Source organism: Chanos chanos, chromosome 13 (assembly GCF_902362185.1).
Source record: "Chanos chanos chromosome 13, fChaCha1.1, whole genome shotgun sequence".
Lineage (NCBI taxonomy): Eukaryota > Metazoa > Chordata > Actinopteri > Gonorynchiformes > Chanidae > Chanos > Chanos chanos.
Window position 1 is genome coordinate 8,631,057 of NC_044507.1, and position 17,220 is coordinate 8,648,276.

At 38.6% G+C, this 17,220-nt stretch overlaps 2 protein-coding genes across 2 annotated transcripts; one reads left to right on the top strand and one right to left on the bottom strand.

Moving 5' to 3' along the window:
• Window positions 1-4,811: 4,811 nt before the first annotated feature.
• Window positions 4,812-12,801, top strand: tnnt3a (troponin T type 3a (skeletal, fast)). The gene is made up of 12 exons (XM_030789938.1): window positions 4,812-4,831; window positions 5,076-5,089; window positions 6,806-6,993; window positions 8,912-8,925; window positions 9,118-9,163; window positions 9,289-9,405; window positions 9,595-9,672; window positions 9,840-9,953; window positions 10,086-10,198; window positions 10,291-10,381; window positions 11,085-11,125; window positions 12,765-12,801. The coding sequence occupies exons 1-12, from the start codon at window positions 4,812-4,814 to the stop codon at window positions 12,799-12,801; spliced, it is 873 nt and encodes a 290-aa protein (XP_030645798.1).
• Window positions 12,802-15,533: 2,732 nt separating this feature from the next.
• On the bottom strand, window positions 15,534-16,738 carry myod1 (myogenic differentiation 1). The gene is made up of 3 exons (XM_030790107.1): window positions 16,229-16,738; window positions 15,886-15,964; window positions 15,534-15,769 (listed from the first exon to the last, which is right to left on the bottom strand). Exons 1-3 carry the CDS (start codon window positions 16,736-16,738, stop codon window positions 15,534-15,536), a joined length of 825 nt encoding a protein of 274 aa, XP_030645967.1.
• Window positions 16,739-17,220: the final 482 nt, after the last annotated feature.

A 17,220-nucleotide genomic window follows, 5' to 3' on the forward strand; every position in this document is an offset into this window, starting at 1 on the left:
ATTGTCTGGTAAGTTTTTGACCTAATGTCACATTTTTGTGATATTTTCAAATACCTTGTAATCTCCCTTATTTCCAGGTTATATTAATTAACTCAGCTTTTACTGAGTCTGATCAGTCAACCTAATTTGAAATCTGCTGAGCCTTAAACTTAAGTGAACATTAAAGAGTAAGAATAAACATGAACCATTTGAGTTAAAGCCTCTCACAAGAGTCAAACAAATCTGCCTAAATTTGAAAGTCTAGATACAGTCATTCCCATTTTAAGTGTGAAATTTGTTCATGTCAGCAATCACACAGGACTACGCACAGGCAGAATGATTTACGTTAATGTTGTTATTTTCAACCTTTCTTCCCATGTGGGTCAAAATCGTGGCAGGCCTTGCTTTAATTGTGTTAATATGGCAGCGTTCTTGATAGTCCTCTCTGAGTGCAATGTTTCACATATAGGCCAATGGTAAGAGTGTTTTAAAGGGACCTCGCTCCGAGAGAAACAGAAGCTGAACCTGTTGCCTGTCATATGAGTGGAGGTCATCCTTTTAAGGCTCTGGTAGGTTAGGTATTTTGGAGCACCTCCAAGATGCAAGTTCAAAAGAGGAAAGGGTAAGAATAGCCTGGCAATAAAACCACCTAGCACACAATTGCCACTTAGCAACCACCTTGGGAAAAATATCCTTATGGAAGTACATGTACTTTTACATTAGATGCCAATATTAACCTGCACACACATGTACACACACATGCACCCACACATATGCGTGCTCACACACACACACACACAAACACACAGACACACACAAACACACACACACACATACACACACACACACACACACACTCACACATACATACACACATACACACACAAACTCTTACACGCACACACATAGAAACACACACTGAAGTTACCAAGAGATGATTATAACAGATGACAGATGGCACACTTCAGACAGAGTCCCCTATAAATGAGAATGCATAACTTTAGCCTCAAAACACATTCAAGACAGCAATAACCATTAGGTAAAAAACATTAAAGAACGACACTACCATAGTCTGAGAGGAAAATAAATCATTAATATTGATGAAGCATAGGAGATATATTTTTCTGATTCATCTGGCTCTTGAAAGCGATGTAACCTTTTCCTTTATCATGAAGCAATTCTGGTGGTAGATTGATTTGGCAGATTAAAATCTCATTCCAAAGACTTGTCTAACAGTTTCACCACAATGGGGCTGAAGCCCAATTTGGGAGACAGGTCACAGTACCTGTCTTAAGTGTTGTCTCATGTTTATGACATCAACACATCATCATGCATTGCTGAGAGAGAAAAAAAAAAAAAGAGAAAGTGAAATTGGTTGTTCTTACCTGTGTGACTGCTGCTTTGGGGGGCGGCCGGCTGCTGCCTGCTTGTCCCAGCCTGGTGTGTCAGAACGGGAGTCTCATGTTGAGTTCAACTATACCCCCTTCCTTCAAATGGAAGCCACAGTCTCCATAGCAGTCCAAAAATAAAATCTGAGCGCTTTACTCAGAATGTGCTCCATGGTGACGGTGCAGTGGGACTGTCAGCGAGGCAGGGGGTATCCAAGGCACCTTAGATGTCACCACCCCTGCTCAGCACATTCACCGTGTTGACTCTTTAAGAACACTGCCCCCTGCTGGTGAGTATGTCTTCTCCTTCACGATGCCTGCTATTCGGCTCCAGTTCATCTGAGCTGCATATGATCCTGATACAGACGGATGGCTGTGATCAGCACTTGACGTCATTCACAGAGGCCCATTTATAAAGTGTCCACAGAAGCACTGGAGTCACTTATCTTAATATAAATTTTCAATCTAACAGAGTTTATCCAATGCTGTACATTCTACATTATATCATTTTAATTAGTGGTGTTTGCTTAGGAATGCTTATACTGGATAAAATATTGTTTACACCTGTGAGGAGTGATTTTGCTCAGCAATTTAATTAATCAGTTGAAAGAATCATGAAATTCGGAAACAATCCTCATGTCCTCTTCTGACCAAGCAGTTTCAACTATTAATGTATGAACATTTGTGAACATTTCTAGGGAAGAGATCTAGACTTGGCAAATCTACACTAGTGTAGAAATACCTGAATGATATTTCCCTATCAGTACATATATACGTTGTCAGAGCAAGGGTTAATCTTACATCTTACATGGCTAATGCGATCACAAATATAGCAACAGTGCCTTGAGTGGCCCATGCCAAACTTGTGCCTCCCTGCATTCTCTCAATAGATCCATCTCCTTATTGAGAATCAGGGCCAAGACTCAGAGATGCCCTTTTTGGCTCCACCCCCGACATTGTCTTGGCCAATGGGAGACCCCCAGGGATCAAGTGTCACTATAACAGAAGAACATAATCGGCCCAGGATGTTTGCAGAACTTTAGAGCCAGTCTCCACCACCAGGGAGCTCACTTCTTTCAGCTTTTCTGAGGTAAGGAGAAAAAGAGTATGCGAGTGATAGAGAGGGAGAGAGGGTGGGAAAAAGGATGGTGCGTAGGGCCAGCATGTGTGGTGAATGAAGCTCAGTGCCCCCCGCCCCTCCTGACAGCAGCTGAGAATACACATGCTAAAACACTGCCAAATGTACTGGACACTTAAGATTTAGAGAAGACACTGGTCATGAATACTACTGATGTTTACAGTGGAGCAACCAGTTATTGGCTTAGCAGAAAATGAAGGTGCTGGGAGCCAGGAGGTGAAAATTGATTGCGATAGCAGATGCATATGCATCATTACATCATACTTGGAACTGATCCATTTAGAACAGAGTATGCACATATATGTCTGTGTGCGTGTGCGTGTGTGTGTACGGACATGTATATGTGTATCAGTTTGTTTGTGAAAAATTGATTGACAATATCTGGTTGTTTATTATTGATCTTGTGTAAATATCGTAAATGGGCTCCAGCTGTGATTGACTCCACATTTAGTGTGCAGTAATGAATTAATGATGTAGATAATTACATAGAACTGTTGCCATTAATGTTACCCTTTGTGTGTGTGTGTGTGTGTATGTGTGTGTATGTGATTATACTCTGTAACTGACGTTGAAACCAGCCTCTCCTTTGCTCTGCTGCATGTTCACAGTTCTGTGCAGTGTTTAACTTTCATCCCTACAAGTTCTAAGACCATCTATAGAGGGTAATAAAGGTTCATAATGATAATCTGATGATACATGTTGCTATATCACAGATTACATGACAATTAATGATTGAGGTAGCATTGTGAATACACTGTGTGGGGGACTGGGCATTATTATGATGGGTGTTTATGTAACCAAACCTGGAACAGATCCTCTGGAGAAAAACAAAAAAGAAATAAGGATGACAGGCTATCATGAAATGAAGTCATACAATGACACATTCTAAACTTCCGCCCTGAGCAAATTAAGCACTTACCAATCAACCAAACTAAATTATTCTTACCTGGTTTTGTTAAAGATAATGGCATAGTCAGTTTCATTTGCTTCAGAAATGTGGCAGACTGAACCACGATAACTGGAGAAAATAATCATTTTCACTTGGTATTAGGGTCAAATTTACTGCTATTATATCTGAAAGATGAACTTCAATTCTTTTTTGAACTGATTTGCCTCAACAGATTCCACTAAATTAAAAGATCAAGCTGTATTTGTTTCTGTGAGATAGGCTATCCTTTGCTAAAAGTGGTTTGGAAGATCTTTGCACAGTGAAATTTGCATAGAAGTGCCCAATGTTTTAGAAACTTATCTGAAATGTGCTAGTGAAGGCTATGACCAGAAAAGGAAAAGAAATTGGCTCAATGGATACTATTCTAAGAAAAAGAACTTGAGCTGTAATGAGGAAACTGGATCCTGAACAATGTCAGAGAGTCACTTGCAGCTGTCTACGACTGCATATTTAAGTCTCATGGGGCTTTAAGGGTGGGAACACATTTCAAATTCTGTTAATGAACTTTTAAGCCACACATTTAATAGTTTTTCAATGTACTCAAAGATTACAGTGATATAGAGTAAAGTGCCAATTAATTATCATTTATTGTTATTTTCAGTTACAATTACCATGAGATGCAGTTTAATCACAGTCAAAAGATCAAAAAAGTGCAAAGAAGATTAACTTCAAATGAATCTCGATATTTTTTTTTCAGCTTCTTCATTCGTAAAATAAATTTTATCTCCAAAAATGCCCAGAGATCATGATCTTTGCTCTATACGTTGACCTTTCATGTGTCATGGATCTCCAAGTCAGAGAGTGAAAAAAGGGGCGGAGACAGTATTCTAAGCATGTGTGCCCTTTCACTTAACATCAGTCAGGCCTCTCAAGACAGGTTCAAGTCCAGAGGAGACAAGAAGAAGATTTCTCAGCAAAAAATGAAAACAATGCAGCCTTTTAAATTATACACGTTTGAGAATAAATAAGAAAATATCACGAGCGAAAGTAAAAGTATGTTAAAGTTGACATGTTCAGACCTAATATAGGATATCTTTCACAGAGCAAAACACAATCCAGTCTCAATCGTTAAATTATTTCAAACACTGAGAGGGTTTCAGGACATAGATTTCCTTAACGCCTTTTACCGACTGCTACATCTTTTAGTTATCCCGGTAGGATGGCATTAAAGGACGGGGACAGCATGGGAGTCTAAAAGAGAGAAACATTTTTATGCTGTGTAATCCTACTGGTGTGTGCATTTATATAGGACTTGAGAGTAACTAGAAATATATGCAAACTTTGATGCAATATTTTCAAAAACACAACTTTTCTTTTTCTTTCTTTCTTTACCCTAGGTCCAAAGTCCACTGCAATCATGTCTGACACAGAGGAAGTGTAAGTGTTGCTATGTTTTATATTTATTGACTTCATGCTGTTTTGTCAGACCTTTTCAGCTGTGTTCTCTTCGAACTGGTCAACATGTTGGTTCTGTCTAATGATCCATTTCTGTCTCCAGGAAAACTCATACTCAACTACAAAATATTAGCAATGATACTTGAAGGATCCTTTCTGTTACAGTTAGATAAACAAATGTACGATCCTGAATTAATAACATTGATTTTTTTCTCTTTTTTTTCAGTGAACAGGTCGAAGGTGAGTACATTACCTATAGTTTCCTCATTCTCCAAAAATATAGATGTCAAAACTACTAAAATTCCTGTGGTCCAAATGATTTTCACTGTGCTTACATTATGGAGTTGTTAATTTTATTTTATTTCTTCACCCTTCATGTCTCCAACACAACGCTGCTTAATTCCGAGCCAGCTTCCTAATGATTCACATTCCAATAAGGGCAGAATTAAGTTCAAACTATTATTCACAGACATGTTACTTGAAGTGAAATTTTTCAGTCGACCATTTTTAAAAATTCAACAAAGTGACAAAACTTTGGTGTCAAAACCTAGTGACAAACCCTGGAAGTAACTGTCTTATTCTTTTCTTTAATTTGAAAATGTAGATTCATCACACCATTTTTTTTTAACAAAGTTTAGACGGGCGACTAAGTTTCATCTCACGAAATATTCCCCTTGTTTGGCTCAGTTATTTATTTATTTGTTTGTTTGTTTATTTATTTATTTATTTTAGTCCTTAAAACAGGCTTCTATGCATTGAATTATACAGCAGTGTTATACATTCAATGGAATCGCTGTGCATCTCTGCAGGCATGAACTCTGCTATCAGCACCTAAGCATACTTATTTCATCATGACTTTTGCTTTCAAAAACCTGTGCAAATGTATGGTACCATAACTGCCTAAAATAACATGTGCCATAAATCACATTTCATGCTATTTGTAACAGGATTCACACCACAGTGCTGTTATACTCTCCTCCAAGACTGAATATAGTCACACGACTATGAGTAAAATGGAAATCTTTAGTTAACAGACAAAATGGTGTATTCAAAGCATGGTTTTGACCCGATAATTCAAAAAGTATCTTAGGCTTTAAAAGCATTGAATCAGTTGTGGAGGACAGTATCATGCTATGATTGATAACAAGCTGCGCCTACAACATGACTATGGCTGCAGCTTGGCAACTCAGGTCATTTTGCTATTGTACTTCTCCCTTTTCACAACTCTTAAGTCAACAATGGAGAGCACTAAGATATGGTTTAAGGAAGATAAGTGACCCAATCAAATGAATACTGATTTTCAGGTGTCTTCCCCTTAATAATGTTTCCACGTCTCTGATCATTAACTTTTTGGCATGTAGAACGCTGAAGCTCCTTGTCCCTTTAGTCCATTGTTTGCCTCTCTTGATATTTTCATTTGTCTCTTATGACATCTCTGTTTGAACCTCATGATCTTCCAAATCTTAAAACAGTCTGTTTTAAATTTACAAACTATAAAAACTCTCTCTCTCTCTCTTGTGTTTATTATTTCTTGCTTAAAAAGCACAAGCTAGAAAAGTGTGATAAATGATGATGACTAAATGCTTTACAAACGATTAAAAAGACAGAACTTTTCTGTTACGTTTTGAAAATACATGGAATGGGATTTATTTTTTTCCAGGTCTGTGTATACACAGTGTCATTACACTCTTTTTAACACTCTCTGTGCCATCTGCAATTGATAAACCCTTTGCTTTGCTTCTTCCCACCATCTTTTCTCATGTTTCGCTACGTTCTGCATCTCCTCTACTAGTGGACCAAAACTCTCGCCTTGTTCGGCTTTTCACCACAAGCCATTCATTAACCTTGCAAATTCTCTCTCTCGTTCTAATGCTTACTGTCCCTCAACTTCTTCTATACTAATTAACGTCTCATCAACCCTCCTCTCCCTGAAACCGCTCCTTGCATGCCGTGAAGCTGTAGCCGAAGAGGTAGTAGAGGTAGAAGTGGCCCCTGAGGTGGCCCCTGAACCAGAGCCAGAACCTGAACCAGCAGTAGAACCCGAACCCGAGCCTGAGCCTGAGCCTGAGCCAGAACCTGAGCCAGAGCCAGTAGCCCCAGAACCAGAACCAGAACCAGAGCCAGAACCTGAACCAGAGCCTGAGGTGCATGAAGGTATGTGGCAAGGAATATTCTCTCATCCTTCCCAAAGCGACAGTGCGCTCCAGCCAATAATAGCCTCAAAGAACAGACTAAGAAGGGTAAGCAGACATGTCTGCTAGAGTCTAAAGTCCTACCTATCATGACATGACCTCCTCCTCTGAGCTGGCTGATCTAATAATGACAATAAGTGATGCTGTCATATTAAGCTTGTACATAACCCATATTACTCACCCTTCTGCTTATCTCAATGTGACCACATTTGCCTAAATCTCCCTGCTTGGTTACTACTACAAAGTTTAAATGTAAGCTGCTTCTTGGGCTCAACAGAACAGATTTTCTCCCTCCTTGTAATAAGGCTCTGGTTATGCGTACTGTATGCTTGTGGGGACCCAGGCCTCCCACTAGTGCTCATGCTCCAAGCATAATAGTCATATGGATGCTGTTAGTGACTCTAGTTAGCAAGTAGATGAAGCTGAATGATTAAGCTACCCAAGTTATAGCATGATCATGTGGGCAATTTGTTGCTATGTTTCTTTACATCTTTGTATCGTAATCATAATTAACATTACACATGATTTTCAGGATGTTTAATGCTGTGTCATGGCTATGTTACTCAGCCTTAATCAGGGTGATGGCAATACCGAACAAATGTACTGTTCTTATGAACCTTATATTAACAAATAACATCATCACCCTGTTTAAGGAAATGAATAATCTATTTCATGAAAAAGTAACTGAAATTGTATTTTGATGTATTAATGAAAAAAAAAAGATAAGTTTGAAATGTCTTCTAATCCATCTGTAAATAATGCATATTTAATCATATCAAAGCCCTGATATTGGACACGTATTGCTAATGTTTTACAACAGAAAAGATGCAACGTATCTTTTCTTCTCCTTGCTTATTGTGCTTTGCCAAATGTGACCTAGTGAATGTGCAGTTCACTGGGTTTATCACTAAAATTGTCTACATTATTCTTGCTTTTAATGCTTGGTGCATGCAGAGGTCATTGAAGAGGAAGGTAGGCTGACTGCATATCAATCCCATTGTATACATTGCTTGGGTTGGTCAGAGTGTATTGTTCCTGGTCCGCATTCCTGTCCTTCCCAGTAAAATCTGTTTTCAAGTGAGGATCACTGTGACATTGGCTGAATTTAAAAATTATACCAAAAAAAAGGACAGAAACAAACATTATACAGGTGTGTCCCAACATCAGGATACCAAATCAAATGGAGAAAGGGTGAAAGAATATATGCTAACTAATGCTAACAACCGCTAACAATTATACAATGAACGTGCGTTCACTGTTACTGTGCTACTTATCATTGCATGGTGTGCAACACATAAACACGCTAATTTTACAAGGGAGGATCAGACATTTGATGAACAAATTTCAGACGAAAGTTTAACTACACACCGTTTGAAGCATACTTCAGATTGACTGTTTGAGTCAAAACCTATTTCAATCTTTATAGCACAGAAAAGTTTTCATCTCCTTAAAAATCAGACTTACATAAGAAAAATCTGATGTATGCATATTTAAACATCTATATCTATATATATCTATATCTATATCTATATATATATATATATATATACACACACACACATACATACATATATATATATATATATATATATACATACAGAGAGTTATACGACATTGGTTTGATTACTGTACTTCACCAGCAGCTGTTTTCCAAACACTGTTCATTTATTGTCTGTTTTATTCCACTTTATGTGAAATACTGACAGACCATCTGAAGACAGTTTTACCCTCTAAACTAGAGTGTGTTTACGACTCATATTTAAAATACACTACCCCAAAAATTGGAAATGTTTGCTTCATGTACTACTATGGTTGGATTTCTAACCCTGTAACATGTTTGTCCCCTTTTCATTCTTAATCTACAGAGGAGAAGCCTAAGTTCAAGTAAGTTACCATTTAACTTTTCATTTGAACTCATGTTTAACTTATGTCATTCAAGATGATCAACATTAGAATTAATGTTATTTTACTAACTCTACCATTGATGGAGTAGGGAAAAAAAACCCCACTAACAGTAAAGCAATGTTCATATTTGCAGTGACTTGAATTGATATGACTCATTTTTCTTTTCCGCAGACCATCTGCTCCCAAGATCCCAGAGGGTGAGAAGGTGGACTTTGATGTGAGTAGTCCTCTATTTAACCCTTTTCTCTCATAACCCGGTATCCATGGAAGCTGATGTTGCCTTAAGCTGATAATATGCTCACTATGTAACCTGTGGCATTTGTCTGTGTATGCTCCTTACAGGACATTCAGAAGAAGCGTCAGAACAAGGATCTGATTGAGCTGCAGGCCTTGATCGATGCCCACTTTGAGCTCAGGAAGAAGGAGGAAGAGGAGCTGATTGCCCTGAAGGCCAGGATTGTAAGTGCAGCCTGCTTCAGTCTCTTTGTGAAATAATCAATAAAGACTAAATCAGACTGTGATCACAGAATATTCAGAGTCACAAGTACATACACAAATATGCCGTTCTAGACGAGTGAAATTCATAAACTGTTAAGCACCATCCAATCAAAACTGAATTGGTCATTTGCTTTTGTGCTCCCCTTGCAGGAGAAGCGCAGGGCAGAGAGAGCTGAGCAGCAGAGGATCCAAGCTGAGAAGGAGAAGGAGCGCCAGGCAAGACGTGAGGTTTGTACCGCCTGCCTCCATCTCACTCGCACCTTCACAGCTTTTGTGTCCGATTCCACTTTTACCCTCGCAAAACCTCTAGGTCCCATATTTTGCAGATTTCTGCTTAAGAGGCTGGTCTGAAAGATTACTGAATGTATTAAAAGTCGATGTGATTGATTCTACAGGAAGAGAGGCTGAGGAAAGAGGAAGAGAATGCTAAGAAGAAGGCAGAAGAGGAATCTAAGAAGAAGTCAGCACTGTCCAACATGGGCTCCAACTACAGCAGCTACTTGCAGAAGGTACAAATGATCTGACATTATTGTGCACACACAAATAGTCTATCTGGTGTGTGTGTGTGTGTGTGTGTGTGTGTGTGTGTGTGTGTTTTCTTAGTATGATGTACAATTTTCTTGGATCTCTCTGCATTCCAGGCTGACTCAAAGAGAGGTGGGAAGAAGCAGACAGAGAGAGAGAAGAAGAGGAAGATCCTGGCTGAGAGACGCAAACCACTCAACATCGACCATCTTAATGAGGATAAGCTCAAGTAGGCCCCTTAACATCACCGAGTCTTTCTACAAAAAACACATGGGTAAAAAGTCAGTTTAACCAACAAATATCTCACTTCCCCCATCACAGGGACAAGGCCAATGAGTTGTACGAATGGCTGAAGACTCTGGAGTCTGAGAAGTTTGACCACATGGAGAGACTGAAGAGACAGAAGTATGAGGTGAGCACTTCAGGAAACAAAAGAGCAGAAAGCAGACTGCAGCAGACACAAGAGAAAGCCCTTTAATGAAGTTCATGTAAACCTTTGGTACAAGCATAAGATGTATCAATGCAGGTGGAAATTAACAATTTGTCTCATTGCAGCTCTCTTCTGAACTGGCAGTTTTAAGAATAATTTTAAAAATGACTCTCTTCAGCAGTATAAAGCGAGGAAAGATCAGGGTTGGGTAATGACACAGAGGTCTTGCGAAAAAAAACAACAATGAAAAAAATCTGATTTAGAGAGACTGGTGGATGGTGGGTCTGAGACAATTCAATTATTGCTTTATGTAAATATAAATACACACCTATTTTTAGTTTCATTTTCAGTAGACTCTACATGAATTTCATTGAATGACTGATATTAACTGCGATGGACTGACAACCTGTCCAAGGTGTTTCCCCGCCTTTCACCCAATGAACGTTGGGATAGGCTCCCGCACCATGAGACCCTAATTAGGATAAGCGGCTTAGAGAATGAATGAATGATATTTAAATTTACTGACAATGAGGAACTAGGGCCACAATGGTACACATAACGTCTTAAGACAATCTTCAAAAGGTCCCAACTAAAATCAACCAAGCAGTTCATTCTGGAGTTTCCCACTAGCTATGGCCTTGTCCTGGAACACATTTGAATTCAGCTCTGCTTTCATCTCCACTAGGTTACAACCCTGCGTAAGAGAGTGGAAGAGCTGAGTAAATTGTAAGTAAATTTGTTCAGGCTTGTCAGGTGCAGGGCTCCCCTCCACAAGCATGGCGTGTCTATGCTTGCCTCAGGACATTTTTTTTACAGGACCTCATGACATGGGCATCTCTATAGCCTCAATGGAGAGGTGATTATAACCAACTGGAGCAACACACCTCCACTCAACTTATATTTTTCTATATATTCAGTAATGAAAACTTCAGAATAACAACCTACAAAAAATTATGTATTTACATCTTAAGAAATTAGAAATAGCCATATCGTACAGTTAGCATATCAGCTGTGCGCTGCCATTTTCTTATCTGCGGAGCACGCAGCCTAATTCAAGAATCTAGATCTTTAGTAATAGTAAAAATATCACGAATGATAATCAGCATAGTCATAAGGTAATTAGAGTTAGTTATTTAGTAGCAGAGGATGATAAATTAGATGATAGATAGTCTCCCTGTTGGTTCAACAGCCGCTTGGTGAGAGAGCAGCTGAAAGGTAAGTTTTGGGGGCTCCACAGACGTAACGTAGCCATGCCTTTTTCAGTGTACTGCTGTGTCATTTCCAGGTCATCTCTCTCAGAAACCGTATTGATGAGCTGCAGAAACAGTAAGTTCATTTTAGTGGTCTTCTCTTCTCCATTTCACGATGTATTCTTCTGTTCCATTCCATCCTCTTTCATCTCATTCCATCCATATAGCAGCATGAGAATTTAGCACATTTTTATTTCTGCTTAAGTCATCCATCCCATTCATAAGACATGCTTTGTCTCAGAACGAGATGAAGCCAGAGACTGTTGTACCATTGCAACTTTCTCATATATCCATCATATGCATGAAGGCTGAATTTTCATATAAACTTATGTTTTTTGGGGAGGTTCATGAAAGAAACACTTGATCGTTTTTGATCACTGAAGATGGTGTGGAGATACCTCGTAGTAGATAAATTATACACTTGCAAAAAAAAAAACAAAAAAAAAAAACACAGCTTTTTAGCAATTTAATCCCCCCCCCCCCCCCCCCAAAAGATTTCCTCTCAATAAAAGATGATCAATAGTAAGAGTCTATTATCTGGACTGCTAAGCCAACCCGTGATATAAATGGAAACTTTCTCTGAGGTGGAGAAATGATGGTAAGATACTTCAGCTAAATCATTTAAAAAAAAATAAATAAATAAATAATGTTTTATATAGCTGATGAAAATCTGCTCCATATAGATATGAACAGAAATAGCTTTCCAGCTTTCCACCATAGAGAAACAAACACCATATATCATGACTATTCTAAACCTTTACGCTCAATCCATGGCTGAGGATACATGAAATAAGTCATGTCCCCTCCTATGACGGTAAGAGTTGTAGAGTGTGCAGTGGATTGTGTGCATGCCAGTCTTCCTCCTTGACTGCGATAAGGTCTGGTATTGTCTGTCACTTAGTTTTCATTGTTTTGGTGTTAAACAGCAATGTTAAACAACTCTGTTGTGTGTGTGTGTGTGTGTGTGTGTGTGTGTGTGTGTGTGTGTGTGTGTGTGTGTGTGTGTAAATGAGAAGGTGAAGTACACTCATGTAATAAATTTAATTCTGTCCGTATTAGAGGTTATCGATATAAAAGGTCTCACTTGGTTGTTCTCTGTGACTGTCGCATTACAGCAGCAAGAAGGGAGCTGCCGCTCGTCGCAGAAAGTAAGCATCTTGTCCCGAAGCTCACCTCCCTGACCCTCTTCTGCACCGAAAACAGGCCTGATGCATCTCTGCAGATTGCAGTGCAATCCTTGGCAAACAGCTTGACAACTTGCAGGGAAATGTTTTATTGTTACCGGAAGTTATTAGCTGCTTTAGTCTAAGGATCCATTTCCGCAATTTCACGTCTTGGATTGTCGTTTGGTTCTCATTTTTTCCTGTAAATAAAATGTTACTCTAAAACCTTGACTGTAGATCTGTTATTATTCAAACATCAATAAAATCAATATATTTATCCAAGTATCTATTCAAGGATATTTTCTTCGTGAGACTTTTCTTCACATGATAAAGTCACTTTCATCTACGTCCCTTACATTCACACCAACCCAAGATGAATGAGATAGCTGGTGAAACACTTACATTCCCTCAATAAACGTTCACCAGTAAGCACTTTTTCAGTTTTTAAGCAGTTTCTTCATCACTTACTACTACGCAACCTCTAGGTTTATGGCCACACCGTTTCTTCATATGACAGAACATTGAAAAGGGGTATACTTTAGAAATTGACTTCTGTCAAGCTGTATTAACATTTGAAAGCACTGAAATTTGAAGAGCTTCCTTTTCTTTCTTCTACAATTAAATCACCAGATTATTTGACAGCTCTTTTCGGGAAATCTTCATAATTGTGTGTGCATTATGATTTTCGCTCCCCTCTGACTACCTTAGATTAAGCCTTCAAAGGGCCATGAGGGGTTAATTCCTGAATCTCTGAGTTAACTTTGAATCGTGCAATGGAAGTTTGTAAATCAGATAAAGAAAGAAAGAAAGAAAGAAAGAAAGAAAGAAAGAAAGAAAGAAAGAAAGAAAACTTAGGTATCTCCAACTTAGTTAGTTATATAAGAATGAACACTACTTGTGTGATGCAGACACAGAAAATGTCTAACAGCCAACACCACTCTTTAAAAGTCATTCAACGCTCCTCGTTTCCATCTCCATAAGTGATTCATTCTTCCTATGTGTTGTTATGGAAGAAAGCTTAAGGTGAACAGAAAAAGATCGGTGTTAGACTAATGGCGACATTAATGAAGTGTTTAGTGGTAGTTAAATGACTCATTTTTAGAGCGAAGAAACTTCAAGTTAGAAGCAAAGTCTGGTTGCAGCTCACAAGTCGGAGAGGCAATTTTGCTATTTTCAATCTCCACACACGGTGGTGCTACAAGCGTAGTATTTCTCGACAATTTAGCCAAGGATATTTGCGCGTTACTGTCTTAATCCCCAAATTACTCACATTTCAATCACTCTTGCTCCATGTACTCTTTGTTTTGAGTCTACACAACAACAACAACAGCGGTGGCGGCAACAGCAACAACATTAATAATCATAATAATAATAATAATGAGGTCGTTCCGACAGAAACAACAGTTAACTTGCTTCAGATTTCCACACATTCACTGATGCATCGCACTCGTAATGAACCATTCTGCTAGAGCATCAGTTGTTTAACAACGTTTACATAAAACTGATGAACCAATGAAAACCATGAAATCAGAATGTATGTGATCGTGTTTAAAATTCCATTATATTATTGCATATGTCACAGCCCTTTGAGATATGTCATTGTGATACTGGTAATATAGGCCACTTTTTTCTAGAACATGTTTTTAGGCTAATGAAAATATGTCTCCCATCCAGCACCCATCATTTTTATTCCTTCAAATGAATTTTTGGGACGAATCTGAAAGACTTTTACTAATCTATTAATTTCGCCGTTTCGAATTGACAAACTGTTTTTCGTGTGGATATGCAATACTTTTCGCTCAGATATTCGTTGAAAAAAATTTAAATAATGTTCACGTAATCCTAACGACAATAATGGTACAAGTGAATTAGTAAATAATAATAGAAAATCTTACTGTAATCAACACTCTGATTCAGTTTTTCTTTATTTAGTATTCTTTAACCTTAAATGACAGTCTATGTTTCTGATGTATAAGTGAAAAACAAAACGAATACGCAGTTGGTTGACAATTTTCAAGTAAAACGTTTCGCTAGTGGAAATCCTCTACTTTTTTTATAAGAAATTCATATGACAAAACAGCTATTATTTACGTTCAGTACAGCGGAACACAGTAAAGAAAGAGAGAGAGAGGGTGAGAAAGAGAGAGAGAGAACAGTACTCTTTCGTGTATAAATAATCATATTTTATTACTTCGATATTCACGCATTCAAGATGTATAAATATAAAGTTTAACATTGGACACAACAAACTTCAAAAACAAGCATCATTAAATACTAAATATTTGTCCGTTTACCGTTTCTTAAAAAACGCTCTTATTTACACATGTACAAAATGGTCCGTCAATTTTCGTTTTTGAAATGGTTACTATCTCATGAATATTTCAGGAAAATACAGATGAAAGAGAAGAAACGAAATATATTAAAACAGAAAGAAAGAAAGAAACAAAGAAAGAAAACTTTATGGTCACGTGTTTTTCGTTATACAACTATATAAATAAACATACTTAAGAAATTGACCTCTGACGAGTCATATTGATAGACCTCATGGAATTGGATATTTTCAACAGCAAAACTTGAAGCCTTTGTTTTCCTATTCCCCGGGTTCAAACAAGTTGAATAGTTCGTCAGTGGTTTTCCTGTTTCTCTCGCGTGAAAAGAATAATCTTCGTGAATGTTTCTCATTTTGATTTGTCTCTCGCATACTCTTGAGACCGTAAATGTTCACAATACTTGGTAGATGGGATCTTGGGCCGACTGGGGGCAGTTGGTAGGAGATGGCACGGGTGCCCCTGTCTCGCTCAGAATAGATCCTTCCTGGGGGGAGCACGGACTGCCATCGGAACCCTCTTGCACGGACAGCACAGGGCATGCTGGGGTCTCAGTCGAAATTCTCTCGACAATGCTAGATAGACAGTCCAAGCTGGAGACGACTACGCTCTTATTAGCGCGTGATTCTGCTGATAACACAATGAAAAAAGATATTAAATTTCCATCCCAGATGATAGAGACATTAAATACCGTGATAGCCAACTGTGTTTGTGAGGACACCTATTAGTTTTGTAAAATGACTTACCATTTGGAGTCTCCGTAAAGTAAGAACTGTCATAACTATGGCGTCTTCGTGACGTGCAAGTAGGTCCATTGAAATCCATCTGAGAAAGGAAACATGGGGGTTTAAATTTCAAAAAAAAAAATCTATAAATGAATTGCCAACTGTCAGAGAATAAATATTTTAGCTATATGACTACGAAGATTTTTTTAGTGCCTATCAGTTATCAAGATTTTCACTTAAATATAAAATTCCAGTACATATTTCAATGGTCTTATTCACCTTTATTCACTTAAACTAATCTCAAACAAATGAATGAACGAAATTGTACGAAATTGTCCAATAAATGTCAATGCCAGTTACTTACCATGCCATCAGAGCAATTGGATCTTGGGCTGGAGGCGTCGGAGTCACCACTGTAGTGCTCCAGCACAGGGTAATAGCTGTCCTCTTGGCTTCTAAGCAAAGCCTGAAGAGATTCGATATAGCTGATGGCGTTTCTTAGAATTTCCACTTTTGGCAGTCTTTGATTGGGGTTTGTTGACGTACATCTCTTCAGAGTTTCGAATGCATCATTGACTTTACTTAGTCGTCTTCTCTCTCGCATTGTCGCTGCCTTTCGGCGATCGGCGTTGGTGGTTTTCCTTTTGCAGGCTTTGCATGCCCACAAAAGACACCTGCCCGCCTGGTGATGGCCACTCGGTGCCCGAATGTGTTCATCTTCGATGTGGTGATGATCCTCGGGCTTAAGCAAGCTCACGTGGACCAGTCGGGGATCCAGGTCCTCGAAGAAGTGCATGTCATTGGTATTAAAGCAAGGGTCGTCATAGAGGTCATCAGCAGAGGTTATTGGGAAAGGGATATCCGACAGCTCCATCTCTTTTAGTCAAAACTGAACTTTTGTGGATTCAAAAGTATGCCTATTTCGTTTCAGCCACAGCCTCAGTATTCGTTGTTGTTTAAGAGGCTTTGACCAAAATTTTAAAAAATAAATAAATCCCCTCTTAAAAATAAACGAATGTTCAAGACAGTTTTCTAACACAATGCCTCAGCTGAGTCTGCTGATTCCTCTGCTTAGGCACTCCAGCTACCTGTTGCTGATGAGAAGGAATGGTCTGCTTTTATTTTGGCTCAGGGAGTCAGGGGCGTGGAGTCTATTTGTCATAGCCTCCTTGGTTGACCAATAAACACGTGAGCAGTGGACATGGGTGGGGTTACAGTTTCGCATACAATTTCAGCAGAATAATGACAGTTTCAGTGATGAAGATCGCTGCGATAAAGATTATTCATTCATTTTTCCGACAGTGGCATAAAAAAAAACAAGCCAGTGAGGTCACATCATATATGCTAAGTTTTAAA